The sequence below is a fragment of the Podarcis bocagei genome (assembly GCF_964188305.1).
Source record: "Podarcis bocagei genome assembly, chromosome: 3".
Classification (NCBI taxonomy): Eukaryota; Metazoa; Chordata; class Lepidosauria; order Squamata; family Lacertidae; genus Podarcis; species Podarcis bocagei.
The window spans coordinates 23280984-23307492 of NC_138127.1; the positions used below are offsets into that span (position 1 = coordinate 23280984).

At 41.5% G+C, this 26509-nt stretch overlaps 1 protein-coding gene across 6 annotated transcripts in view; it reads right to left on the bottom strand.

Moving 5' to 3' along the window:
- ASRGL1 (asparaginase and isoaspartyl peptidase 1) overlaps nt 1–26509 on the bottom strand; it is a 68097-nt gene that overhangs the window by 942 nt on the left and 40646 nt on the right. For 3 of the 6 annotated variants that reach the window (XM_081186936.1, XM_081186940.1, XM_081186939.1), the window contains 5 exons: nt 19313–19507; nt 15413–15555; nt 7886–8040; nt 6528–6646; nt 3934–4044 (listed from right to left, as the gene is read on the bottom strand). In XM_081186936.1, coding sequence (XP_081043062.1) covers nt 3934–4044; nt 6528–6646; nt 7886–8040; nt 15413–15555; nt 19313–19507 — 723 coding nt within the window. Of the gene's footprint in view, nt 1–2855; nt 3006–3933; nt 4045–6527; nt 6647–7885; nt 8041–15412; nt 15556–19312; nt 19508–24058; nt 24309–26509 lie in introns of those variants that run through there. The other 3 variants (XM_081186938.1, XM_081186937.1, XM_081186941.1) reach the window with 3 other exon arrangements.

The following is a 26509-nucleotide window of genomic DNA, read 5'->3' on the forward strand; positions in this document are numbered from 1 at the left end:
CAAATCAAAGCCAGATGGTTTATGGCCCCTTAGTCCAAATTCTAGCTATGTTCACTATACCTTGCTATTCCTGAGAATCATTCCTTCAGCTCTTACTAAATACCTTAAAATGAAGAAGATTCCACAGCCTTTCTACAACTGAGTTCCATTAGCCAGCTGTTCTAATGATTGACAGAATACCACAAATGACTTTCTATTTCTTTCCTTTGCTAAAAAGAAAGGGAAATAAAAGGTGATAGATACAACTGATGGGCCTAACTGTATCACGGGGGCACAACAACACAGAAACCATTCTGTGCTTTGTCCAGCCCTCAAATGTGTGTCTCCTATATATGGATTTGTTTTAAAGGTAAAGGTAAAGGTAAAGGGACCCCTGACCATTAGGTCCAGTCACGGACGACTCTGAGGTTGCGGAGCTCATCTCGCTTTATTGGCCGAGGGAGCCGGCGTACAGCTTCCAGGTCATGTGGCCAGCATGACTAAGCCACTTCTGGCGAAGCAGAGCAGCGCACGGAAACACTGTTTACCTTCCTGCCGGATTTGTTTTAGTTGTTGGTAAATTGGCAAGAAAAAAATTCAAAGGACATTGATAATCTTTATCACCAGGATTTATGATATAATTGAATCCCAATACAAACCAAAGTATCATTGTGGGATTATTTTGTCACTGTTGTTTTATATATATCTAGATATGTTTTTGGTAGGTCCGCAAATCGAGACCTTCAGACATTGTTTAGTTCAAGTGTACAATGTAAGCATGTCACCAGAGACAGCAGTAACATTTAATCATTTTTAAAGATGACATGATGCCCTGTAAACAAAACCCATCTTGTGTGCATGTGCATAGCAAACAAGCCAAATAAAATTCATGTTGTTATCCACAATTTATAATCTCAGATCCACCGGTGCATTGTATATTGCTTGGTCTTAAGTATTACAAATGCATCAGGTGTCATATTGTAACTCAGACAAGCATAACAACTGCTTTATGATTTTGCCCTTCCTCTTCATAAAAACGAAACCCAGATACCCAAGAATGGAAACTATTCTCATGCTTAGAAACCAAAGCCCAGCCTTTATAAACACTAACAGGAAGGATTATTTTCATCCAGGCAACAGCTGCCATAATAACGCTTAGACATCCCAACTATTGCAAAAAGGATCATTCAGTTTCTACCCTTCAATGGAGCACCTGCTCTTCACTTGTAGTACTGTGCAGCCTGAATTATGTAGCATGGTTAGGAGGGGCTGAAAGCTACTGTGCACATTTCCAAAATCAAGTAAGAATGCAAGGATGTAATCAACTGTAGATTCCCCTTTCTTTAGTGCCTCCAAGAAAGAGATCATTCTTTATTTTAATAAAACTAAAGGTGGTATGGACAAGCGTGACCTCCATCAACATTTCCAAATGCCAAGGGTACTTTTCTGGTTTTCAAATGTAGTAGACACTGCCTGCTTTGATGCCTATATTTAAAAGCTAAACAACCCACAATGGAGTGAACACTCCAAAAAGTCTCCTCCTTGCAGTTCTAGCCTGGAGTTGATCAAATTCAGTGACATAACCAATTTGCCTATGTTATGAAAGAACTGGTGGAGCCAACCACTGCTGTCTTTCCTGCTGAAAAGAGGGCAGGAATCATCTAAAAAAATGGCTAAAAAAGCCAATGCAGTTCTGGGCTGCATCAATAGGAGTATAGCATCTAGATCAAGGGAAGTAATAGTGCCACTGTATTCTGCTCTGGTCAGACCTCACCTGGAGTACTGTGTCCAGTTCTGGGCACCAAAAAGGTTCAAGAAGGACACTGACAAACTGGAACGTGTCCAGAGGAGGGCAACCAAAATGGTCAAAGGCCTGGAAACGATGCCTTATGAGGAACGGCTAAGGGAGCTGGGCATGTTTAGCCTGGAGAAGAGGAGGTTAAGGGGTGATATGATAGCCATGTTCAAATCATATAAAAGGATGTCATATAGAGGAGGGAGAAAGGTTGTTTTCTGCTGCTCCAGAGAAGCGGACACGGAGCAATGGATCCAAACTACAAGAAAGAAGATTCCACCTAAACATTAGGAAGAACTTCCTGACAGTAAGAGCTGTTCGACAGTGGAATTTGCTGCCAAGGAGTGTGATGGAGTCTCCTTCTTTGGAGGTCTTTAAGCAGAGGCTTGACAACCATATGTCAGGAGTGCTCTGATGGTGTTTCCTGCTTGGCAGGGGGTTGGACTCGATGGCCCTTGTGGTCTCTTCCAACTCTATGATTCTATCTCTGTGGTCAACACACTAAAAATATGCTTCATGTAACTGTTTTGTATGGCCTGCTCATGCAGTTGTGAAATGTGGTGATTGTGTATAGGCTGCCTAATTAGCAAGTGCTGTGGTTGCAAGTTCTGTACGATTTGTTGTTGCAAGTAATTCACAACTCATGATTATTCCCCCATTACACTTGTAATGGAGCAATACAGTGGTACCTTGGGTTAAGTACTTAATTTGTTCCGGAGGTCTGTTCTTAACCTGAAACTGTTCTTAACCTGAAGCACCACTTTAGCTAATGGGGCCTGCTGCTGCTGCTGCGCCGCCGGAGCACGATTTCTGTTCTCATCCTGAAGCAAAGTACTTAACCCGAGGTACTATTTCTGGGTTAGCGGAGTCTGTAACCTGAAGCGTATGTAACCTGAAGCGTATGTAACCCAAGGTAGCACTGTATATTGTTTTATGTTTTTAAACAACTGTGAAGCAATCGGGTCCCACATACCATTTTTGTAGATGCTTGTCCTTTATATTATTGGATATTGTTGGCCCTGATGATTTCTTTGCAACTAGTGTTCAGCTGGAAATGTGAAGTATCTCAATAAAGACATGATTCCTTACTTGAAAATGGTATTGGCTTAATGTCTTCCCCTGAGTATTTTCACAGCTTTCTTGGGGTGCATTTGACCAAAAAATCAGATTCATACAGTAACTCTTTCTATCAGTAGATTAAGTCAGAGTGACAAGCCATTTGTTAAGGATGCTGAAATAGAGGTGAAAGATCCCTATGCCATGACATTTACACACCTGAGATTTGCAGATAACCTCCCTGGAACTTATTTTATACAATGCTAATGGAATTTCCACCTTTTCCATTTAATAGTTCCTCTGCATATATGACTCTAAAATTCTTTGAAGTTTTGTGTCAGAAGTTAAATGGCGATCCTACCAATCTGCAGTCTGCAACTACAGCTTAGAATAAAGAAGGTGGTCTGGTCATGCTGGCAACTGTAAGTGTATTCAGGAGAAGTAGGTCAGCTGATTATGTTTACCGGCTGTAATATAAATCGAGAGTTTGGATAACATAGAAGGCAAAGCTCTCTAGAGTCATCCATAGCCTGATTATATTACAGCCACATGAACACCTTGTTGCCAGCTATTTACCATAGTCGCACTTTTACTTAATATACACAAATCAATACATAGACCAGCCTACTTATTTTCATTCACATGCCTTCCTTTTTAACATAGAAGTTAGAGAAACTGGTGGTGTTTTAAAGGGTTTTATAAGATTAATCAGCAACAACCCACTCCCTTCAACAGTTAAAAGCCTATTGTTTTTGGTATGCAACCGCTAAGATGCCATAGTTTTTTTGTACTTGAGCTTTTAAAAGCAATCAACACTTTGTTGCAGGCAACTATGAAATAATTTTTGTTTGTTATTCATTGCACACCAGCACAATATTGCTCCAGTGCCACTGAATCAGGACAGCACAAACTGAGCCCTCAGAAGGTTCATTGTTTAAATCATCTCGACACAACCCCCCACCGATCACAACATTTGACTACTATTTAAATAACTTTCTCGGTATGTCTCCTCAACTTTGAACTAACGGACCACAACCTACTCCCACCAACATCTGTCAGGAATACAGTAGCAGTTCTGTGCTCTTTGCAACCTTTGTCGTTACCTTGTTCCATGTGATACAAGATAAGTCTTGCCAAAACCACTTTCATAATGCTCTCTCCGTGGCCTGTAGTAGAAGTGGCACCAACATTGTTATCTGCATAACCTCCACTTCCTGATCAAAGAGCAAAAAGGAAAAAGTCAAGGACTGGCATTTACAGTACCCAACATCTCAAATCAACTACAAGGATATATCCAATTGCACATAAGCTCGTTACAAAAGCAACCAATCTTATGTGAAGCAGAAGAACCCAAGTGGCATATACTTTGTGTTTACAATACATCAGGGGTGGCCAACTCCCAAGAGACTGCGATCTACTCACAGAATTAAAAACTGGCAGTGATCTACCCCTTTTTTAAAAAAAGGAAAGCCCCGTTTTTGGGGGGTTCAGGGCAAGGTTGTTGAACTTTTTTTAGGGAGGAGGAAAGCCCCGATTATTGAGAATTCAAGCCTAAGCTCAAGGGAGAAAGGGGAACAGCCACTCAGCAACAGACTGCTGCGGAAACAAACAGCCTCACTAAGTAAACTCCATCTTCCATTCTGCAAATCGTGCAACAATGGAGGCCAGGGTGAGGGAGCGGGGCTGGAATATATTTTACCAACGCTAAGGAAAGGGACGGAGCAATCAACTGCGATCTACCAAAACCTCACGGGGATCTACCAGTAGATTGTGATCGACCTGTTGGACATCCCTGGTCTACATCAATGGAATTAACCAATAATTTGGAGCAATGGTTCATTTGCACTTCAATAATACAATGTTAATTGGTAAGGATTAAGTGTCAATTACTCCTGAAGTCAAATTACTGCTGGGTAACTTGACCACCAAAAAATCTCTTCCAGATGGTCAAGGTACCACCATAGTTCCACTAGTGTTCAGATGAACTTTCTATGAAGGCTGAGGGGATAGTGTGGTAAGTACACCTCATCAGTGCTGTACCACCCTGTGGCTAGCAGCACTGGTGAGGTTACTTGCTACACTGATGAGTTAGTTCATAAAAGTAAGCCACAACAGGCATCACTTCAGCCAATTGGAACCTGAACTAAGCACAACTGATTTTCTCTTTTAACTAAATATCATTTCAGATATAACCACGTTGGAATTGGTGAAACTGGCACACTGATTTGCTGGCCAAGTGATAGACCTGGTGATGACAAGGCAGAAAAATATGAATAAACTCTTAAGATGTTTCTTGTGGATGGATATCTAGAGAATTGTTTCCTCTCTTGCAATAGCTAATGAAGCTATTAAATATTTGGGGGAATCTTCAAAACATATTAAGAAAGGATGGTGTTTGAAAGATGGCACACAAGTCTATTGAGGGTTGCCTACATACACTGAACTACCAAGCAAAATCTTCTAACAGGAGAATGCTAATGACTGAACAATGTTAACATGGTGCTCCTAATATCTCAGGAGTGCTGAACTCTGGACAATCATCTGCTTTTTAAATCGTCCTTTCTCCAGACCCAACATATATGCCTTCTTGTTTAAACAAAACGCAGTCTAAACAAAATGAATGAAGATTTACTAACGTTAAGCAAAGACCTGTTATTTGGTGGTATTGGGGAGAAGTATTTTACACACACATTATTGACTTTCAGCCTGCAAATTGCAAAACTAAAGTTTAGATCAGCTGCATAGTAAACAGATGATATATTTGCTAATAAGCCATCCTTCAAGCTGCATGCTAAGTTTACACTGGCTCTGAATCTACAAGTAATCATTGCTGGTGGCCTGAATGTCAGTAGAATTTAAAACAAAAGCAATGTTTTTTACCCCTTCAAAGTCTATGAATTGATAAATAGATTTCTTCCTGGAATTTCAAGTGGAGGCAGGAAGTGAAGGTTCTCCGTGCAAATTTCCTTATGTGTCTATAAATACAGTGGTACCTCAGGTTAAGAACTTATTTCATTCCAGAGGTCCGTTCTTAACCTGAAACTGTTCTTAACCTGAGGTACCACTTTAGCTAATGGGGTCTCCCACTGCCGCCATGCGATTTCTGTTCTCATCCTGAAGTAAAGTTCTTAACCCGAGGTACTATTTCAGGGTTAGCGGAGTCTGTAACCTGAAGCGTCTGTAACCCAAGGTACCACTGTACACCCTGGGCTCCTTTTAACACCCCTTGCTGCTTCCTCACCCAAGAACTACTGTAAGCCTGTTTCTACAAGAGAAACACAGTGTATTCAACCAAGCAATCTCCAAATCCTGCTCTTTCCACTCCCTACCCATCTTATATACAGTACTGTAGAAGTATATTGCGCAGGATGTAAAAGTTACAAAGTCATCATCTCAGGAAAACATACCATTCACTAAACTCGGGTTTGTATGTGCATGCAAGCGTGGAGTGTCACTGCAAGCCTGATACTTTGCTTGCTGTTTCTGCACCAGCACTTCCCACTTTCACTGTTCCGTTTTTTAAAAGTGGCTTGCCTCTTTGGCAGCAGGAATTGCTGCCATAGGAACGGCAAGCCGTCATACTGATTCTTTAGATCACAGCCTTTGCTATCATGCATTTGACTGATATCATACATATTATATGAGAAAGAGAGGGAAGGGCTGGCTGGCTTCTCTTCCATTTATCACACTCCCCTACCTATACACGCTGTATCACCAACGCGGCCAACGCGTTTGTTCGTGAGTCCCCCTGTTGATGTTGCACAAGCAACGTTTCCTGCACTGTCGATAGCAACGGCTCCAACTGTTCCAAGGTCTCTGCCAAAAATAGCATTTCAAACAATTAGCTGAAGACTGGAGAGCATTTGCCAAAAGAACATAGCGTCTCACAGGTAGCATTTCCCCAAGTATTAAAAAAAATCAACGGAAATCTTCAGTCCAAAGAATTCATAAAAGGAAAAAACTGTACTGGGAGTTAATGCACTTCTGAGTTTGCACTTAATCTGTTGAAGGACCAGTCTTTTTCAAGTATAAAAAGACCATTCAATTGAACAATTGATGTGAACGAATAACCTGAAGCATTTCTGTGCAATTGAAAGAATCCCCCAGCCCCAATTAATCAGTAGATCCGGGCTTCAGATGCAGCGCTGCCTCCCCTGCTCCCAGCAAAAAATTAAGACTGCAGGTTGAGTTCAATGAGGCTTTTACTATCAGGTAAGTACGAATAGGTTTGTGGCCTATGGGAATATGAGCTGGGCGCAGCAAATCCAGAGATGAGGTGAGCAGCTGGTGGGCATGCATCCTTGGGAAGACCAAATTTCACAAGCTGCATGTCTACGGGTAAAACATCCAAAAACATCCATTATGTTTTGCAGAGATTTGACCAGGATAGGGGGATATATTATGAGAACTTTAAGCAGCACTGCTGGATTTGACCAAACCCTTTTCTACTTCAGTCAGATGTTTCTGGAAAACTCACGAGCAGGAAATGAGTCCAATCTCCACTACTGCTCCCCAGCAGCTGGTATTCAGAAGTATCCTGCCTCGGAATCTGAAGATTGCATATTGCCACCTTGAGTACAGACCCTCCAAGTGTCCCTATTTTCCAGGGACGTCCCTGATTTAGGGAAGCCATCCTGGTTTCTGATTTGATCCTGGAATGTCCCACTTCTCCTTAGGATGTCCCTATTTTCATTGGAGAAATGTTGGAGGGTATGGTAGGATGTCTCTATTTTCACTGGAAAAATGTAGGAGGGTGTGCAGTTATCTGACACCCAAGCTATCTGAAGGCAATCCTGTATAGGGAAGGGTTGGTGTTTTTTTTTTAAAAAAAATGCTTCATGTTTTATTATGTTTTTATATATGTTAGAAGCTGCCCAGTGTGACTGGGGTGAGGTATAAGCAGTAAAATTATCATTATGGAATGGGGTGTCCCTATTTTCATCGGAGAAATGTTGGAGGAGAAATGTGAGTAGCTTCACATTTCGCGTCATGTTTTAATTTCGTTTGCTCAAGTGGTCAGGATTTTGCCCCCAACACCCAACATTTTATACTTGCTTTTGAAACTGTTGAGGGTTCGAATCAGCCTCAAGGTTTTTCTTCCATCTCTCCAGTGACCTTTCTGTGATCAGTTTCTCTCCAGGAACCTCAGTAACTCCCATGCCTCTAGCAAAGGCAGAGGCGCCCTGGTCCGTCAACAACATGTGGTCTGTCTGAAGGAGATAAGATATAATAAGAAGCTACTCAACAAAATAGCTGGACAAGCATGTTGCTGCCGTGGACATTTGATAAAATGAGTGAAAGACTATGAGTCATGGGGATGGGGAGAGCATGTGTGTGAATTCGACAGTGTTTAGTTTGCTTTGGTTGTTTGTTAATGTTGTTAATGTTGCTTTGTGGATTATGAGTGCTGTAATGCTTTGTGAATTTTATAACATGACTTTTCTTGTGTTTGAGCTGTTTACCATATTTTTTAAGTTGTTCTGTTTTATAGTATTTTACAGAAGGTGGTTGTTTTACTGATGATTTGTTAATTATTTTATATGATTTATGTTGCAATTGTGATGTTCAGTGATATTATTTATTGTATGAAAGCCGTTTTGTGACTCATGCGAGTGAAGAGTGACATAGAAATATAATAAATGAAATGAAATGAAATGAAATAACCTCCCCCACCACCACACATTGGCTTTAAATGACTAGAGAAGGTTTGAATGAAGTAAAAGAACAAAGTCAAGGATAAATCTTATGTAATCTTAGCAGTACAGATATATTTTTAGAATATGTATATTGTGTTTTTCAAAGTGTACACTGCCAAGAGGCTAAGGACATAATGAGATGTACATTTTAATAAAGAAATCTACATCCATTGCCCATTACAGAATAAATATCTTTGCAATTGTGCAAGGCTTCACATATAGAAGAGACCAGGATCTGACCCCTGAAAGATACTGCCCTTGATGTATTAACAGGGCCAACCCAAGCCATTTTTCTGCCTGAGGCAAAGGAGAGGGTGTCACCACCACCATTCCATATACAAGGGCCAGCTGAATTGGCGCTTGAATTTTACTTCAATACTGGCAGGGAGACAACACATTTGACGGCAGTAGGTTTACACAGGGTAGGCTGAGCAGCCCAAAAAGCTTTGTCCTCCTGCCGCTAATAACCCCTCTCTGCCCCTAAGCATTTGCTACCTGAGGTGGCCACTTTATTCTGCCTAACAATAGGGCTGGAACTGTGTAGCAAAATGATTCGGTCTTCCTTCTTCAGTTCTAGTGGGGGAGGGATGCGAAGGCACAAAAGGGGCAAAGTGTGTTTCTGTGTGATTGTGAGGATGGAAGAAAAGGAGGTGGAGGGGCCCAGCTAATTGTCAGAGGAAGCTGCCCCCTGGTATCAAGCTACGGTCAATTTCAGGGCATATGCAAGAAGCCACACTTGGATATGAAATAAAACAGCTACTTTTTAGGCATGCAGAAATGCTGCCTTTCATTTGCTCGGCTTCTGTCACATGGTGTTATATTAATGTGTACCCATGCGCTCCACATGATCCGCTGATGGCAATTTCATAAGGAGATAGCATCAATTGCTACAGGTTGCACCCTACTTCCTGGTTTTGTTGCAACTAGTGAACCTCTTGACAAAGTAGGCAGGTTGGAGATTTACATACAAAGAACAGTACCATGGAGCCGGCTACATATGTGGATGCATTACTCTGTTACAATAGTTTCCCACATGATGACCAATTCTCTGGTGCCAAATGAGCGCAAGTATCTCCTTGTTTCTGAGAAAAGAAACACTCAGGAGAATTTTCCTCTCTCGAAGTTATGAACAAGGAAGAGTTTTCAGTCTCCAATAAAGGACAATACAAATAGTCAGGCTGTGCTTGGATCATATATTATCATTTGCAAAGCAGGACAATGGTGTCAGTTTACTCTTACATGACTGAAATGTTCCAGCTCTTTTCTTTCTTTCTTTTTTTGTTTTGAACATTTGCTTTGTGTAATACTGCCCTCTTCTGCTTTTGTAAAACAAAAAAAAAGTACCAACAGTATCTGTAGCTTTTGCATATTTACTCAAAAGTAAACCACACTATGTTCAACAGGACTTACTGTTGAACTCAGGTTAGTGTAAATACAGTGGTGCCCCGCAAGACGAATGCCTCGCAAGACAAAAAACTCGCTAGACGAAAGGGTTTTGCGGTTTTTGAGCTGCTTCGCAAGACGAATTTCCCTATGGGCTTGCTTCGCAAGACGAAAACGTCTTGCGTTTTTTGCAAGTTTGTTTCCTTTTTCTTAACACCGTTAATACAGTTGCGACTTGACTTCGGGGAGCAACTCATAGAACGCGATGTGGTAGCTTTTTTTGAGGTTTTTGGTGATTTTTGAAGCTTTTCCAAAACTTTTCTGACACCGTGCTTCGCAAGACGAAAAATTCGCTAGACGAAAAAACTCGTGGAACGAATTAATTTCGTCTTGCGAGGCACCACTGTAGGGTTGCAGTCTTAGATGCAATACATAAAATACCACCACGAAACAATATCAATAGAGGAGACAATAGATACTAAAAACAGGCATATGGCTCTGTGAATGCACCTTGCTACTTATTCTTTAAAAAAATACATACAAATTCACACACTTTACCTTTTGTGCCAAAATCATGATAATTCTTTTTAAAATCATTTATTTTATTAGTGAAAGTCATTCAAGAAAATCTAGTCCTATATCTTATTATGCATACTTAAATCACAGTGACTTTAGTTTATATCAGTTTCCCCTTTCCCAAATTTACCACACACACACACACACACACAAACACACACCTGAAATTCAACACTAGAAACTGCATAGAATGGAGATATTTAGCACACAAACAAACCACTGAAAGTGCACTGACAGGAAATGACACATACAGTGGTACCCCGGGTTACAGACGCTTCAGGTTACAGACTCTGCTAACCCAGAAATAGTACCTCGGGTTAAGAACTTTGCTTCAGGATGAGAACAGAAATCGTGCTCTGGTGGCGCAGCGGCAGTGGGAGGCCCCTTTAGCTAAAGTGGTACCTCAGGTTAAGAACAGTTTCAGGTTAAGAATGGACCTTCAGAACAAATTAAGTTCTTAACCTGAGGTACCACTGTAATCTTAGCTCAGAGGAGCCAATGAACAATCTCCAGGGCCAATTCCATAGCTAGAACATAGGAAGATGCCTTACAATGAGTTAGACCATTTGTCCATTTTCTCCAGTATTGTCTGCTCTAGAAATAAGGGACGTTGTGGGCTTCCAACTCCCATCAGTCCCAGCCAGTGTTCTACACTAGCAGTGGTTCTCCAGTGTTTGAAACGGGAATATTTCCTGGAGAGAAGATATAAGGATTTGAACATGGAACCATTTAATTGCAACACGTGTGCTTTGCCACTGAGCTACAGCCCTTTCTCTTCATTCCTGGCTAATATCACAAATGATCTAAAGGTAACTGGTAGTACTATAAAAATAGATATTAAGGGACCATGCTATTTCTTTATGTGTGGATGTTCAGGGTGGCAGAAGAGGATATATTGTTTATTAATATCCTTCCTAACTTGCGCTAGCAAGTCCCTTTACTTAGCAGAGTTTACATTCCCCTTTAATGCAGAAAACTAGCTGCAAATGCATGTGAGTTTCTTAAGACAATATGCAATTCCATCTGGCTTGTCCAGATTGAAATGTGTTCTAATATTTTCCTGGTAAGACCCCTTGAATCCCTCCTAAAAGAATAAAGACACCACAGTCTTATTCATAAGCAATAAAAAGGAAGTTTACTCACGATCAGGCAGAGCACAGTGTGATACCTGAAGGCAGGCTTTAGGTTTAAAGTTACAAGATTATACTAACAGGTTTATGCCATACGGGAGATGACCTGGGTGACTGCTTGGCTGGCAGCCAGCAGTTCATTCCAGGAAGTTCATAGGAAGAAAAGAAGATGGAAAAGAGAGAGTGGCAGCATGCCTTGGCCTTTTACCAGGTCTGGAAAGGAAGGTCACATGCAAGGAAGGATGCTCCAAGCCAGGAGGAACAGGAAGTTTCGACTGGCTGGAGGACCAAACATTCCCTTGCATGTCCACTCTAGCAAAACAAGGAATGTTGTATTTGACTGCTCCCAGTGGATTACACCCCACACTTTAGAGATTTATATCTGGCACCTTTTCAGATGCCTGGAATTGGCTTTTAGAGTAGATAGTGTGAATGCACCACTGGAAATCCCTTTTATTTGCTTACCAAACATTCATCCGTAACCACAGTTCATGCTAATTACAGTTCCCGTTGACTTTCATATGGATACATGACGACCCTCATCTGAAGAAATCATGAAGCAACCCATTAAAATTAATGGTACCTAAGTTAATCTTAAGCACCGACTTGTCATATTCATTTCAGTGCAGCCTGAGTACAACAAACCTGTTCTAGATTGGAGCCTTCTAAGAAATTTGCCAAAAAGCTAGAATAATATCTGATGTTCATTGGGGAAGCAATAACTAATTTATTTAGTATAAGGACTAGGAAACAGCTCAAGACAGGATTGCTTGTTTACTATTCAGATGTCACACACAACTGCATCATATTTTTCCATGGTATTTTCAGTGTTCCATCAAATAAATAAATAAATAAACATTTATTGTCACTACACCGCCAGTGTGCAGTGAAATTAAATGAGCCCCCCCCCCCACACTCAGTCTTATTCGCGCTCTGTGTGCTTGTCGGAAGTCAATTGCACCACTATTTTTTTCTATTCAGCAGCCCAACAGCCCACAGATAACATCTATAAAAATCATAGTCTGTTCTATTTTTTTTAGTTCTCACCTTGTTAAACTTGTACTGGGAGTTTTCCTGCATAAACAGCCAATGAAATAGATGTGACCTTAATTTTCAGCTTTTACATTCAAAAACTCATTCTTTAATCTGGTAAAAGTGCAATCCTAGGCTTGCCGTGCCTCTGGCAGGAAGGTAAACAGGGAACCAGGCAGAGGGACTTCTCAGTAGTGGCACCCTCCCTGTGGAACACCCTCCCACCAGATGTCAAAGAGAACAACAACTACCAGACTTTTAGAAGACATCTGAAGGCAGCCCTGTTTAGGGAAGCTTTTAATGTTTGATGTATTATAGTATTATAATATTTTTTTTGGGAGGCGCCCAGAGTGGCTGGGGAAGCCCAGAAAGATGGGTGGGGTATAAATAAATTATTATTATTATTATTATTATTATTATTATTATTATTATTATTATTATTATTATTATTATTTCTGTGCTCTGCTCCGGTTCGCCAGAAGCGGCTTAGTCATACTGGCCACTTGACCCGGAAGCTGTACGCCGGCTCTTTCGGCAAGTAAAGCGAGATGAGCACCGCAACCCCAGAGTCGTCCGCGACTGGACCTAATGGTCAGGGGCTCCCTTTACCTTATGCTTGCCCTGCCTTCTCAGAAACAAATTCCAATGTATTCAGAGGGGCTAAATCAAAGATTATCCCAACTGGTTATTGTTCAGAATAAATAAATCTACACCAAATATTATGCATATACAGGATTGCTGCCCAAATGAACTATTGTTGGTGAAAGCTCATACCTGATAATCTAGCTAGTCTCCAAGATGCCAAAGTGCACTGACTTTTTGTTGCTAAAAGAACTAATCCAGCTACTCTCCTGGGACTTATTCTCAAGTAGTTATTTCCTCTCCTGCTGCAAATAAGAAAAGCACACCACAAATTTTGGTAAAGCTCCAAAAGCAATCATTTAAGAGATCTGTACTTCTGAGGAATTATTCACTTGTGAAAGGAAATAGTCTGCCCAGCCTAATGAAATGTATCTCAATAGACTATTTAATAGGCTAAGCTCATGGGTGTTGCTAGACAAAATCCAAAGAAATACACTTTGGCCACCAGATGGAGCCAATATTGTGCCACAGAAAGATAACCAAGTCTTGGAGAAACGTATTTATTTTGCTTGTTCAGAATGGTAAATTTCAAAAGGGCCAAAAAGGACCTGAAACAAAAAATTTCATAACCTGGTATTCTTTGATTATATATTTGCATTTAAATTTCTGATTAGTTTCAAGGCTTAAGGAAGTTTCCCTAAGTTTATAAAGAAATGGTCACACATGGGGAAAATGCATTTTGCCTTACCAGGCTGCATGAAAAGAAATAGCATAATACGTATTCACAATGGGGGTTTGCAACAAAATATTGAAGTTTGCAGTGTTCCTAGCAGGGTGTAAAGTACCTTGTTTTTTTACCCAGTTCAAACATAAAACAGACCTCCACCACCACACCAAAACTACAATTATGAGAGGAAGACTTACCTATTCACTTATTCCATACCATGAATAATTTTGTACATTACTATCATGTTGCCTCTTACTTGCCTCTTCATGTGCACCATGGCAAGAAAGATCAGCACTGGCTAATGATGTGCCAGTGATCAAGATACATATCACAGAGAAAGGCAGCTTCCCATTTTCTAGTCACAGGTGAGAAACACAACTTCAGCAAAAGAAAGTGTTCTGGCTTCTGAACAAGCAAGGATACAAACCATGGTTTCATAGCCTGGCATTAACCATAGTTTCCTGATGCAGACATAACAGGAAACGTGGGCTCCTGATTTGTTTCCCTGCTCACACATGAAGGGGTGGGTGAAGTGGCTGTGTGGAGGTGCAAAAAGCTCTTTCACATCCGAGCTTCTTAAAGAGCGCTTGTGATGAACTGCTGAATGTGGCCAGGACCTTAGATCCCTCAAAATAAATATGAGGGTCATTCAAAATGCGCCTTGGTATGTCAGTCTTTGGGTTTCAACGGTGCTTGCTAAATGCCTGCCTAATCAGTGCCTTTTCAGCTTCTTTCTTCCCTTCCCTGCCACAGAGTAGATCTGCCTCTTCTGCAGCTGTTGACCAACTGGCTCTCTAAAGTCAGGACTAGAAAGCCAAGGATGCAAAAATTAGGAAAATTCCAAAAACGTCCAGCCATGACTATAATCAGAAAACAGGTAAATAAGACCATGAAGTGTGGTTTTTTTTTGGGGGGGGGGGTTGTTGTCAAAATAGAACATTGTTTGAACTGGGGGAATCTCAATGATTTGAAATTCCCCTGAGAGAACCCTGCAAAGACTGTCTTTTTTCTTTTTCACAAAGTGAAACCTTGGTGCAACTTGTCCCTTCTGACATTTTAAAATCAGCAATGCAGTGATATAATTGAACAATGAAGTACTGGAATTAAACGTAAACTGCAGAATGATGTAGCGAATGTGCACGATGGGTTTAGAAAGGCTTGGTCCACAATTGCTGTTTTTGAGGAGGGGAAAAAGATGGCAACAGAACACATATTATGGTCTGTCAGAACCTCTTCTCCAAAAAGAAAAAGATTGAAAGGTGATCACACAGTCTGAAGGAGTGTCTGTCGAACCCAGATATTTTCCTATATTAAAAACAAACACACACCACTTTCAATCATTCTTGATGATTGGTCATGCCAGCTGGGGCAGGTGGGAATCCAAAATCCTTTGGAAGGCCTCTGGTTTTCCATCCCTATCGTATTTTTCTTTTGTTCAAGTGCACATTCGGCCTACCTTTTCCATGACGAGGCGAGCGAGCTTTATTGGGTTGGCTATACATTTCACTGCAGATACTGCTCCGGAGGCTAGATTTTTTCCATCCATGATAATGGCATCCATTTCCACTTCACCCTTCTCATTTAACACAGAGCCACAACCTAACAATCAAACAGGGGAAGAAATACATTAAGTATTACTACTCTATGAGGGAAACAACTATAAGTGCATAAGTAGATGGGGAATAATGGAGCACTGTATGGAGTGATAGTTTCTCATGTTCTTACTTTGAGAGCCTCCTCACAGAGATGCATCTGGCACCTTCATTTTGCAGTTTTCATCATAAACTGAAGATGAACCTCTTTACCCTGAGCTTTGACAACTCATATATATTTTAAGACTCACCCAATTCTCTTGACTGTCACTTTATTTTCAACACTAGTTTTTTTTAAAGGTTGTTGTAACCCACCCTTGGACCTCATGGTGAAGGGTGTAAGAAATCTAATAACAACAACAATAATTTGGAATCTTTAAATATACAGCCCACAAATTTCTAGTATAGCTTGAACAGTCCTGAAGGTTCAGAACTTGAGTCAAATGAAACAAAGGTGAACGATTGTGGATTCTTAAAACACACTAAAAATGTGGGGGTTACAATAAAGCAGATTTTTGTTGCCACCTACCTACCAACCATGAATTCTCTGCTACAAGGTGCTAAAATAAATAATGTCACTACAGCCCATGGTATACGTACAGCTATAGCAAAGCCTCACAAATGCAAAACCTTTCCATTTTTGCTTTCTTTAAAACAAGCCATCAGCCTGAGTTCCTAAACTGCAGTGCTAAGTTAGAGTGTGTTTAGTTGCTCAGTAAGCTATATATCAAATGCAGTAGTTGACCCTTAGGGTCCCTTCCAACTCTATGATGCTGTGGTTTAGGATGATTTGGTGCAATGGTGCTGCCCAAGGAAGAAATTCCAAATGATACCCTGTGCCTGCATTTTAAGAAAAGAGGGGTACTTGCTGCCCTTTAATGGCACTTAAAAATCTCCACCTGACACCAGCGCCCCCCTTTTTTACTTTATTTATTTATTTATTTAATTTGCATACCGCCCTTCATCCGTAATCTTGGGGTGATTGACAGAATAAAAACGAAAGATAAAAACACAAAATACATAATAAATAAGCAAGACTGGCTCTGTCTTATTGTTTCCTAATTGCCCTGTTTGCAAGTGGGATGAAGAGTGTTTTCTAGAACACTGTGGCTCGCTTGCAGGTTTCCAAGGGTAATCAGAAAGGATAACACCGTTTTGGCGTATTTTCCAAGAGCAATGGACAAAGTAGCCATTCCACCACCCCTTCATGCTCTACTAATGTTGTCAATGTGCTCCTGCAGCATCACATTCAACCCAACATGACAGTAGGACTGCTTTGTCCTTTATGAAGATAACAGCTGCATGGTATGTTTCAACTCCGATCTTTTTTGCACAGCTCATTTTCTCCATATATTTTATGAGCCTTAACACCTGTAAATATGAGTGACTATAGAACTAGATACCTTGTACATTGGGGGTAGCCAAAATTTAACGACCTGGTTGCTTGGCTATCACAACTACAGGCCCACATACTAGCTATTTCCCCTGCAAAAGCACCAGTGGAAATATGAAGTACTTTTACTAACAAGGTACCAAAATACTGAATTTTTCTGAATAAAGAGGAAGTATTCTCAAACAAAAGCTTTGCTAATTTTAGAATGGAAGGATCTTGCAAAAAAAATAGAGAGAGAGTCTTACACAAACGCTACATTTTTATAAGCTTGCTAAATGTCAAAGTTGTCATCGACTGATGATAACTCAGATTATCTCAGAAAGGTTATCAGGGATTTGTGATGGCTTAATAGCAGCTCTTCATAGTCAACATCATCCATCCCCCTCTCCTTCAAAAATTGGGGAGAGGGGTTGCTTTTGACTTATGTGCAATAATGACTGCAATCCTAAACCACATAAGTAATTCATCTAGTTCTGGTTCTCAAAGAATAAAGCAGTCTCACTTCAAAATGGCACAATTCGTTCACGAAGTTGAATACATTGGTCTGGACTCTCCCAGCCTTCTTTTTTTTACTACCATCTTAAGTAACTGAATTGCTCTGGGAAACAGGCCACAGTACAAGTGCCACAAAGCTGGTGTCACTCAGCTCTTCCATACCTCCAGCTCTGTAGCACTTGTACTGTGGCCTGGCACTGATCTCTTGTCTGTTGTTGTTGTTGTTTAGTCGTTTAGTTGTGTCCGACTCTTCATGACCCCATGGACCAGAGCACGCCAGGCACTCCTGTCCTCTACTGCCTCCCGCAGTTTGGTCAAACTCATCCTGGTAGCTTCGAGAACACTGTCCAACCATCTCGTCCTCTGTTGTCCCCTTCTCCTTGTGCCCTCCATCTTTCCCAACATCAGGGTCTTTTCCAGGGAGTTTTCTCTTCTCATGAGGTAGCCAAATTATTGGAGCCTCAGCTTCATGATCTGTCCTTCCAGTGAGCACTCAGGGCTGATTTCCTTAAGAATGGGTAGGTTTGATTTTCTTGCAGTCCATGGGACTCTCAAGAGTCTCCTCCAGCACCATAATTCAAAAGCATCAATTCTTCGGTAATCAGCCCTCTCTTGTCTGTAACTTTGGTTAATAGGCAGCAGAGAGTGGAAAGGGATATAGACAACAAAAACCCCTTCCCCACAATGAATGAGGCTCTCTAAGCCATGTTTTGAGAATCACTGGCACAGTGATTTCCTTTTCCTCTTATAAAAAACAAAGGGAGCCACACTGGTCCATAAGGAAAATTCCAAAATTCCAGTTAGGCTGTTTAATACCATGCTGCCAGTTTACCAAGTCAAGCCAGTGGAATTGTCAATGTAAAAATGAGAAGAATCCATAAAGAGGAGTTATCCTGCCAAAATTGTATCTGTTTTATCATGCTGGAGACATTGAATTTAAAATATTTCCTGCTGTTTGCCAAACTTCATTCAGGCAGAAAGTAAGAAATGGTATTCTCAACTTGAAACGTGGAACAAGTACACTACATTTCCCTTTAGACCTGATACTTATTAATTTATTCATTTCCTAAAGCTATTGCATCTTATTATTTAATTTATTAATCTCCTTTTACATGTGTCTCAAGGTGATTTGCAACCATACCATGAAAACAGATAAAAAATAGTTTTAAAATAGTACCAAAAAGTGAAGATGGGTTTAAGTAAGAATACAAAATGAACACCTACGGCAGGGATCTTTTCATCCAGATGAAAAGGATTGTTGAAACAAAAGCATCTTGTTTGCAGAAAGTACACATAGTGAGAAACCTGCTGCATCTCCACAGTGATACTGCCCTTCATGCAAACATATCCCCAAATGGTTCACACTGAGAAATTACAATAAAATACAATTTCATAATTAATCCCCAAGCATACCCTCACAATTAAAAAAAAAAAAGCACTTTCCAAATTCTCTTCAAAACCAGCCAAATGGGTGACTCACTTCCAGTGTTTAAAATATAACTCCCTCTTCCATCAGATCTAAAAATGTCATTTTATTTAAAAAGCCAGGGAGAATAAAAATGTCTGGAACTGGCTCCTAAAAGGCAACAATTCCCAGGAGAGGGAATTCCATAACTGATGATAAAGCCCTGCTCCATCACGCACAGGCACAACTTCTGTTATTTATATTTAAGACAACCGTTTGCTGCCCTGAGGTGCTTGAAATGTAAAATCTGAAACAGGTAAACGGCAGAGAAAGGGGAGGCAGTGGCGAAAAGAGAAGCAGTACATGGTTGTTTCAGTTATTTGTGCTAGGGCTTAGTTAGAAGCTGAGTTCCATTGGGACAATGGAGCTAGGCCGCAGGCCGTGGGAGCACAGAAAGTTCACAAAAATTACCCGCATTAAAATGAGGATCCTCTTCCATGACTACCACAGCTTCTTCCACTGCATCTAATGCACTCCCTCCATGTTTAAGGATACCGTAACCTTTCAGCGCTGCTCTGGTGACGCCAGAACGACATCCGTCTTCTCTGTCTTTAAAGATGCGACCAGCTCCACCATGAACCACGATTACTGGCTTCATGTTGTTTCCTGGATAGAAATACAGAATTGTTACTCGGTCAGAAGAACCAACATCCCTTACAAAGCAGACAAAGTCAAAGCATACTGCCTTCCTTTAATTTCACGTCTGAGCTGTGGAAATGGGATGAGCTATTGCCTAGATCTCATTCACGAAGCGACCACATAGCTCACAGGACATCTCCCGACCCTGAAAATCCTGTCAAGAGTTGTACAATGCTGACATTTTCAGCATGTGAGGAATTCTTTATCTAGAATCTTCCTACCAGCTGAGGGCTCAAAGTGCAGTCTTACTCCTGTTAAGTTTAAATGGACTTTTATTACTGATTAAAAGAGGAAGGAAAACACACAATATTTCATGAGGAGAGAGCATTATACAGGCTTAGCCAACGCAGCATGTTTTCCAAGTAATCAAATCACTTCATAGGCTGCCTCAATAATTCTAGCTCACATTGTTTTCTTTAAAAGGTCGTCACCTGATTAGAGAAATCTTACAGTGCAAGCCTAACCAAGTCTGCTCAGAGCTAAGTCCTACTGAGGGCAAAAGGCTTTACTCTCAGGTAAGTGAGTATACAATTGCAGCTTTAATATATTAGTTGTATGCAGTGCTGTTATTTTAGAAAAAGAGGTGCCAGAACTCACCATGAATGCCTCCCTTGTTCTCTTAGAATGGCAATAGCGCTTACCTGAGAGGTGCCGGAACTGAGTTCCGGTTAGTTTCGGCAGAAAAGAAGCCCTGGCTGTATGAATTTTAACTGATTACATCTGCATATATTTGCATGTACATAAAATATTTATTTTGCAGGGATAAGAAAGCACTCTCTCATTGTTTTCAGAGACCACATAAATCTGTTGTAGCAGACACCATCTTGTGAGAAGCATCTTTTAAAGGAAGGGAACAGACTCATCTATAACGATGCCTGCCATGTACAGTTATTAAAAAGGAACATTTAATAATTAACATTAAGGGGGAGGAAACATCTGTGTCCTGGTTAGGTGGGCTACATTTTAGTCAATCAAAAGGCCTTTCATCAATAAATCTGATTGATTGATTAATTAATTAATTAATCAATCAATCAGTATCCTAATTATTATTCTCATGGAAAGTATGAGGTAGATGCGTGTGCCCCCAAAACATTCGGGAACATCACAGGAGTGGTGCTCTACCATTGCTGTTTTGCAAATGCCGGCAGTATGACTGGTGACTGGCACCTCTCCTTCACACTAATTTATCATATCAAAGACCCATGGTGAATTAGTATATCTGCAGGCTGCTGTGTGAAGCTCAGAGCAGCTTGTCTATCAATGGGCAAGCTTTCATAACCCAGTGTCTTCATTCTGCAATCTCTGTGCCTATCAAACTCGCATGGCATGAGCAATCCCAGTTTAGCTCTGCAGAATTACAATACTTGGTGAAAAGAATGGAGGCATATATGTTTCCAGGGTGTAAACCAGGACACACATATTATTCTAAAGTAGAAGGCTACTTTCAACTGTATGATTTTCATCAGTGCAATTGATGCTGTAACTCTAGTGCTGAAAACTGTAGCCGAATATTTTTACAAAAACATCTACTGAATATCTAGGCAAGGGCACAAAAGGGGATGGAGTGCTTTGGTATACGATTGTCTGCCTCAGAAAAAGCTCTTCCTGTGCAAATTTATGTTACAGGAATGAGATACAGGCACACTCCCTTGAGGGAAAATCCATAATGAAGTAAGCAGAGTTAAACCGATCCTTTCTTTGGAAGTTGGGGGCAGTATGTGTACTTAAAAGAAAGAAAAGTTTTTCAGGAAAAATTATTTAGGCAAATAAGTAAATCAGCATCCATTAAATAGGTAAAGGTAAAGATACCCCTGCCCGTACGGGCCAGTTGTGTCCGACTCTGGGGTTGGGCGCCCATCTCGCTTAAGAGGCCGGGGGCCAGCGCTGTCCGAAGACACTTCCGGGTCACGTGGCCAGTGTGACAAGCTGCATCTGGCGAGCCAGCGCAGCACACGGAAACACCGTTTACCTTCCCGCTATAAAGCGGTACCTATTTATCTACTTGCACTTAAGAGTGCTTTCGAACTGCTAGGTAGGCAGGAGCTGGGACCGAACGACGGGAGCTCACCCCACCGCGGGGATTCGAACCGCCGACCATACGATCGGCAAGTCCTAGGCACTGAGGTTTTACCCACAGCGCCACCCGCGTCCCCATCCATTAAATATTTCCCATCAATTTATATTTAAAATGTTATATTTGATCCTTCAGGGGTATTTTCTTGGCATGGCTGGCTACTGTGTATTCCATACCAAGAGAAACAGATCTTATTTCCGAGAAAAGATATTATTTATTTAGATTTTGAAGGGGACTCTGCCACCAGTGCCAATGCAAGTGGATTTTAGAATTATAGCCAACATCAGTTTATTTGTAATCGTTGGGAACTTGTCAAAAAATGTGTCACATACAAAATATGTAAAGTTGTTTGTTTTTAATGGCATGGAATGCTTAGGCACATATGACAGGTCTGGATGACCAGGACTGCCTCCAGATTATCAGTGTTTTGTGTGAGGGATTCAATCACATACTGGAAAGCTGAGTTTGTGCAATTAAAGTGGAGCAAAGTGCTCTATTGCTGCTGTAGCAGCAACAACAAAACTTTTAGCTGTTAGGAAAGAGATGGGGAAATGCACTAAATGCTGTTGGATAAATGACTGGTTAATGCAAATACGTCAAACCACTGCACAAGCAAATCAGGATGAATGCTCATAGCTCTATAGCCTCCCCACAAGCACACAGTAAAGACTGGGCATAGTATGACATCTGTGTAAGCTTTCTGCAAGCAAATCAGGGTGGATGCTCAATAAACAGGTCACATTGAAGAACCCTACACAGCCACAGAACTCATCAGGGAAATGGGCAGTGTAGCAAGCCTTGCTGAAAGCCTTTAAACAACAGGCAATGTAGACCTAAACAGGCCTTTTTAAAAGTGCCCAATGAGTCTTACTCCCTAGTAAGAATGGGATTACAACCAAAGGGTAGTATTCAGCTAAGTCCTGCTCACAGCAGACCCACTGACAGGGCTGGCCCAAGACATTTTGGCACCTGACATGAACTACAAAATCCTTCACCACATACACACACACCAGTTGAAATGAGAGGGGAGAGTATAAATCAGCTTTAGTGTGAGAGGGAAGTGTGAAGATTTTATGGGGGAAGTAAAGATCAGCAATGGAATGAGCGGAGGAGGCAGTGGAGGAAGAGGAGAAAGGAACAACAGAGGCCAGCCCTGCCCACTGAAATTAATGAACCTAAATTAATCATGTCTATGAGTGTCAATGGGCCTACTCTGAGTAGAGCTAGCATTGGATACCACTCATAATAGTGGTGTATTTCCCTGTGGAGTCATCGCACAGAGGAAAGGGGATATTGCAAAATGTGCATTATTTCCTCCTTAAGCTGCAAGCACAACATGATGCCAAAATCAGAACAACTGAGAAATTTAGGTCAGGCCAGGGCTAGGAAAGAAGAAGAAAAAGAAGAAGAAGAAGAAGAAGAAGAAGAAGAAGAAGAAGCAGCAGCAGCAGCAGCTAATACAGTTGTACATCGGGTTAAGTACTTAATTCGTTCCGGATGTCCGTTCTTAACCTGAAACTGTTCTTAACCTGAAGCACCACTTTAGTTAATGGGACCTGCTGCTGCTGCTGCGCCGCCAGAACACAATTTCTGTTCTTATCCTGAAGCAAAGTTCTTAACCTGAGGTACTATTTCTGGGTTAGCGGAGTCTGTAACCTGAAAGCGTATGTAACCTGAAGTGTATGTAACCTGAGGTACCACTGTACTATTCTAGGCTACATCAACTGAAGTATGGTGCCCTGATCAAGGGAAGTAATAATCCCACTCCATTCTGTGTGCCCTACAATTTAAGAAGGATGTTGACAAGCTAGAACATGTGTAGAAGAGGGTGACCAGGATGATCAGGGGTCTGGAAAACAAGCCTTACGAGGAACAGTTGAGGGAGCTGGGTATGTTTAGCCTGGCAAAGAGGAGATATGATAGCCACCTTCAAATATCTGAAGGGCTGTCATGTGGAAGATGGAGCAAGCTTCCTTTCTCCTGCTCCAGGGGCGAGGACCCAAACCGATGGCTTCAAGTTACAAGAAACACCTGGAAGAACTTTCTGACGGTAAGAGCTGTTCGACAATGGAATGGTCACCTTTGGGAGGTGGTGCACTTTCCTTCCTTAGACTCTAGGTTTTTAAAGCATAGGTCAGACGGCCAATCTGTCATGGATGATCTAGCTGAAATCCCTGCATTGCAGGGGGTTGGACTGGATGACCCTTGAGGTCCCTTCCAACTCTGCAATTCCTTCAAAGCCCTCCCACTGGCGAAGGGTTTTTGCTAGGCCACCTGTGACGTCTCCCTTATTCACACTGTCTGACTCTGGGAACGTGTGGATTCCCCCGAGCAGCTAGCAAGCTGGAGGGAAGCCAGCAAAGGGAGGAAAGCTCCCACCCATACACTCATTCATCCATTCTCCCGGCCTGTTGCAAGCCGTCCTCTCCCAGAGGTTTACTCACGGGTGGTTGCTTTTCCCGACTGCCCTTCAAAACCATCACCCTAGCATTTAAAATCGTTAAAAGCAGAGCACGGAGGAGCCAAGAGCGGCTGCAAATAATATTCCTCTTACAGTTAAATGTATTTCCAGAGCTCCACGAAGGGTGGGTGGGTAGGTAGGAGGGGTGATCACATGGCGGGGACAACTCCCCTTTCGCACCCTTGCCCTTAGAAAAGAGAGCCGCCTCGTTTTGCCTCCGTTTCAATAGGTTTGAAGCGAAGCTGCCCTCAACTGGAATGGCCGCTGCCGCCTTCAGGTCCGCCCCTCGCAAAAATGGCCGACCCATCCCATCCGATTCAACGTAACTGAAGCAAAATGACCGCCAGCTGTAAAGATGGCAGGTGCGCATCTCCCTATCTCTCTCTGTGCACAGAAGGGAGGTGTTCGCTTTTATCTCGCACTTTGGTTTCTCCCTCCTCCTCCGCCTCCTCTCTACAAAGTGAGAATGCTGAAGCAGCAGGAGGCAGAGGTGGTTAGTTCAAAGCTGACTGCATCTCACTGAACGGGATTTTGGCAGCCCAGGACAGCAAAAAAGAAAACCCAATAGATCTTAGCAGAAATATTCGCAGATCATAGGGAGGATTTTAACATGCAGGCAGTCTGCTCTTGCTCACATAACCAATTTCTGGAGATATTCGTCCTCTACCCTATTCATCACCCTATTCACAGTATTTTAAAGTGTCTTTACTGTTAGTTACTTTATTTCTTTTTCTATAGTTATACTATTGTTTCAGGGCTATTTTCAACCCTTAATTTGAAGTAGCAGTTTGACTGCCCAGTTTTAGCCTTTGAACACCTAAGGAATAATTAAGGTGTGTCACTGAGCCATGAGGGTGTGCACAATGCCTATTCTAAAAATTACCAGCCTAGCCCAGCCCTACCCCACACAGTTGTTAATTTGGCCATGGGTTTCTATGTCAGAGCAAACTTGGGCATTAATAAATTCCAGATATAATCATGAGATTAGCATGCAATGAATTTACAAGATAACATTTTATTTTATGAGGTTTCAAATGCCAGTGGCATACTGAATCAGCCTTCAGTCCTATGCTTGCTTATTTGGCAGCAAGTCCCATTGAATTATTCAGGGTTTACATCTAAGCAAACACTGGGAGACGGGGGAGGAAGTAAATATTACAAATAACTGAACAAATAGTGAGTAGACTTGGAGTCTGAAGACCTTGTATTCCAGATCTACCACACTGTGCATCTGTGGATGAAACCTGTATCCAGGCAGTGTCTTTCCACTCACTGCTTAAACCAGGGGTAGGGAAATTGGATCATAAGAAGAACCTGTTGGACCAGAAGAATAGCCTTTGTAGACCTATGGCCCCCTGTTCTTACAGTGGCCAGCTAAGTGCTTGCAAAATGCTCCTCACCCCCGAAAAACACGAAGAAAGGTGTGTTTTGGAACTTCAGGATGCATTTGCATGGGGATAAAGGAATGGAGGAGATTTCTCCTGCAACTCTACCTTTGTTGTAAAATGCAGCTTTCTCCCCCTCACACAATGGGGAAGGAAGAAAAAAAATGAGTCGGTAAAAGTCTTCTTTGTTGCCTTCGCTTGCAAAAACGCTCCTTTCTTCCTCCCGTCCATGTCACAGTGTCAATTCCCATGAAAGGATTTTAATAAGTGAGTGGGATACCCATTTGTCAATCATGTGACGTCGTAATGAAACCAAGTGGTTGAAAGTTGGGTTGACCTGCCCATCTGCCAAAGTTGGCCCATGAGAAGGGAGAGAAAGTTTCCCACTCCTTTAAAAGGCAGTCCTTGACATCATGCTTTTTGGGATGTGGAGAAGAAATTGGAGATTAATAGTGCTGTCCTATCCATGTCTAATTAGAAGTAAGCCCCATGTATTCAATGGGACTTTCTCCCAAGTAGACATGCTAAAGAATCAGTGAATTTGTAGAAATAAAGTTTTAATGGGGCAATTTCACAAACCATATCTCCTTGAATTACAGGGTCTGTTCTATAAATTATCAGTTGAATCACTGTTTCTCTCCAGTGATGGTTATAACCATAGGAAGCCCAAGTCTTTTCCATCTGGGAAGTGCAGACACAGTTGCAAAGTTTGGAAGCCTGTCCTTTGCTATCTGGGTGGACAGAAGTGTCACACTTTGTCAAAGTTTAATATAATCTAAAAAAAGAGATGTCTTGCCCTCAAAATTTTACAAAAGGAACAGGAAAATAAAGTACAGTGAAGAAGGTGCCCTGAAGATTCCCACCACTCTCCTTACACAAAATGCACCACTACTTCTGACCTTTAAAAAAAAGGTCAGAAGAAACACAATACTAAGTGGCACTGACATGTTAGATCCAGGCTGAATGACATGACCCTTTTCCAGAATAAAATGAAACTCTGAATTACAGAACTTTGCCAGGAAGGTAACAAAGTCATCATTTTAGAATGA